The 3,556-nt window shown below is 37.3% G+C and overlaps 1 protein-coding gene across 1 annotated transcript; it reads right to left on the bottom strand.

Moving 5' to 3' along the window:
- Nucleotides 1-1,421: 1,421 nt before the first annotated feature.
- On the bottom strand, nt 1,422-2,726 carry LOC112038989 (caffeoylshikimate esterase). Its single transcript, XM_024071820.2, has one exon. The coding sequence runs from the start codon at nt 2,613-2,615 to the stop codon at nt 1,608-1,610; it is 1,008 nt and encodes a 335-aa protein (XP_023927588.2). The 5' UTR covers nt 2,616-2,726; the 3' UTR covers nt 1,422-1,607.
- Nucleotides 2,727-3,556: the final 830 nt, after the last annotated feature.

Raw genomic sequence — 3,556 nt, 5'->3', positions numbered from 1 at the left:
CACAAATCTATAAAGACTCGCATGTTATAAGACATCGGCCACATATGGGGGATGAATGAGATAGTTTCACATACCCACTCCAACATTGTCCAAGGTAAATATAGGTTTTGCAGTGGCCATCTCATCTCAATGATATTTATATAAAGGCCTCCAATAGATTATTGAACATTATTTGTTATGTTTACCAAAAAAGAAAAGATAGAAAAGAAAAGCAAACATTATTGGTTATTCTTGTCTATTTATTATTTTTATTACATACCACTATTTTTTTTATTAAAAATTCATTATAAAATTGATAAGTTCTCGCCATCAATTTATGAAAATTGTTCTCGCTAACCAAACACATCAAAGCCCCTTCCATATCATTTAAACATGGGAGAGGCTTTTGTCCAAAAACACCAAATGGCATACCAAGCTAAAAGTGGTTATTTTAAGACACATATCATTCCCAGATACATCCAACTCACAAAAACATTGGAGGAAAACCAATCCCGTCACATAGATGGCGAGTAGGTGTTGATCAGTAGGCAATTAGAATGCATTAATACTTGGTAATTATAGTAACAAGTACTAATATATAATGGTAGCGCATAATCGGAGAATCTTATCTATAAAAACTATCATTATGGTGCAGCCTAGCTATTGGAGACTTTGGATATGTTGGTAATACTAGAAGAATCTTATCTATAGTAAGAGGTACTAACATATAATGGTAGCACATAACTGAAGAATCTTATCCATAGTAACTGTCATTAGGGTGCAGCCTAGATGGTAATACCAGGAGATTTGGGATGAGTTGTATTATGTATTACCAATGTACTCCCTCCGTCCCATTTTTTTTGTCCTGTTTAAAAAGTCAAATTTTTTAAGGGAACATCATTTATTGTCTTGTCTACCTTTTAAAAATGTATAAGTTTCCAAAATTATCCTTAAAAAAATTTATCAAAAAATTGAATTAATAAATTAATAGAGACATAATAGGAACATTAGTAAATTAATGACTTTTATTTTTAGAAATAGGACAATATTTTAGAATATCTCAAAATAGAATAGAGGATAAAAAAAGTGAGACAAAGTGAGTAATTATTATAGTAATAATTAAATTACATTACAATATTGAGAAGATTGTTTTATATACCCACGTAGTTACCTTCTTTGAGTTAGAAAACTTAAGGAAAAAAAAAAAACATATAACTCATACATATATATATATATATATAGTAGGTGAAACGGAAAGAAACTCAAATTAAAATTTCAAATTAAAGTTTCAATTTTACGTCATGTATCCTAAATTATTTATTTTTACAGAATTTTATTTCTTAATTTTAGAATCAAATGTGAGATCACTTCATAAATATTTATTCAAATGAGTTATATATCTATACAAATTTTTTTTAAAGAGTTAATAAAATATAAAAATAACCACCAATAATATTTAAATTATATATATAAAAATTATATTTCATGTCCCATATGCATAACCATACAACCTAGTTATTATTTTAATTGATAACTAAATTCCAGCCACGAAGCATGCTGCCATAGGTTACTACATTACATTGTATAAACTTTTAACATTATTACTGACATTTTCTTATTCCTGTAACCTACGCGCTGCCATCGTTACCAGAGGCGCGTGCACCGGAGACGCGTTTAGCACGGGTACGAAGCCATTCCGACATGTCCCCGAAAACAAGTTCAACGCTCTCCTTCGGCTCACCAGCCAACTGGTGCCACATACCTGGGTATATCTTAAGCGTTTTATCCTCACTCGCGGCGCGTTTGTACAACTCCTCCGCGCTCTCCGGGTCACACACCACGTCTTCACCGCCGTGAACTATAAGCAAAGGCACCTTAACCTCCTCGAACCTCCCCTGAAGTTCGTTACAAATCCTAATCAGCTCACGCGCCGTGGCGGCGCGTGGCCTAGCAACTGTTCTTCTTGGGCTCGCAAGCGCCAGCTTCCGCTTCCACTCTTCTTTGAAAGAAACGTCCGGTATGGATCCTCGCGTGGGAATCACGCGCCAAGTGGGGACCAAGGCTGCGACTAGGGAGAGTAAGTGCTCCAAAGGCCATGGAGGCTTGAATTTGGCGCTGATTCCGCACATTGCGCCGTTGAGGACGAGGCCGTCCCAGTCCAACCCCACGCGCTCCTCACGGAGCGTGATGAGAAGCGCGATGGCGCCGCCAAGGGACTCTGAGTAGAGAAAGGAAGGCAAAGACGGCGCGTGGCGTGCACGGAAGGAGGTGAAGAAAGAAATACAGTCGTCGACGACGGGATTGATATCCGGAATGTGAGCGTTGAGGCCGTCGGAGAAGCCGTGGCCTTGGTGGTCGATGGCGCAGGTGGCAAAGCCGGCTTTGGTGAAATACACGGCGGTGAGTTGGAGGAACCAGCTGGACTCGCCGGTGAAGCCGTGGACAAGAGCTAGGGTTCCGATCGTTTTGGTCGGAGGGAGTGGGGTCCACCACTGAGTGAAGAGCTTGAGACCTCTAGGGTTGGTGATGTACTCGGAGCCGTGACTCACTGAGTGACGCGCGTAGAACTCGTCTGGGGTTAAAGAGCCAAATGGACTCTCTTCGTTGGCTTCTTCGATTGGGTGAGGCTCTGCCATATTTTTGGCTCTCAAAATTCTCAATGGTTTTTGGATTCGTTAGATTGGTTTAAGTTGTAACCACTTTTATTGCTTTCATGGGCGTTGAAGGTTATCTTGATGGGATGATGAGCCATTTATTGTGTGTGATATTTTCCTTGTTTGAATAGCTTATTTTTTATGGGATATTTTTAATTAAAAATGCACATTAAAAAAATAAGTTAATTTATTTTCATTCAAACTATCATTTACTAATATATGATAGTCTTTTTTTTTTTTTTGGTTAGAAAATAATATATATATATATATATATTATTTGCTCTAGTGACACAATGGTTTGCATAATATATTTTCATAATTGTAATTGAGAAATTGTTAGAAAATAATATATATATATATATATATATATATTATTTGCTCTAGTGACACAATGGTTTGCATAATATATTTTCATAATTGTAATTGAGAAATTATTTGCTCTATTCAACAATTATTATCGATGCTTTTTGATATCTATTATTAATAAAGTGTTGTTTTGATAATTTTGAAATATAGTATGTCCTTAGATTCGATTGTGTAAGGTTGAATTTAATCAACCATCTAATTGACTTTATTCCGTGACCAATTTGCTTGTAATTTAGCACTTAGTAACTCTGTATTTAGGTAGGAAAATTATAAGGGTAGTGTGAAGAAAAGCTCAAGAGTGTGCAAGAAAAACTCAAGAGTATGCAAGAAAAACAGAAGTTTGCGGGTGGATCGCGACTGTCAAGCCGCCAAAAGCTGGCACGTGAGAGGCACACTGGGAAGCTGAAGGGTCACGCCAGCTGTCACGCTACAGGACAAAAGTCCCAAGCTGGCCAGGCCGTTACGTTGCGACTTAAACTTGCGACTTGGACAAGCCGCGAGACCAAGTCTCCAATTTGCCATGTTTGGCAAAAATTGACGTTTTGCATTCCCTTCTC

Source organism: Quercus suber, unplaced genomic scaffold (assembly GCF_002906115.3).
Source record: "Quercus suber isolate HL8 unplaced genomic scaffold, Cork oak 2.0 scaffold_616, whole genome shotgun sequence".
In the NCBI taxonomy this organism is placed as follows: Eukaryota; Viridiplantae; Streptophyta; class Magnoliopsida; order Fagales; family Fagaceae; genus Quercus; species Quercus suber.
Note: the sequence above shows the minus strand (reverse complement) of the source record. Positions and strands in the feature narration are given on the sequence as shown.

Coding starts and splice junctions, on each gene's coding strand:
- LOC112038989 (XM_024071820.2), bottom strand. CDS start 2,615: ATGGCAGAGCCTCACCCAATCGAAGAAGCCAACGAAGAGAGTCCATTT.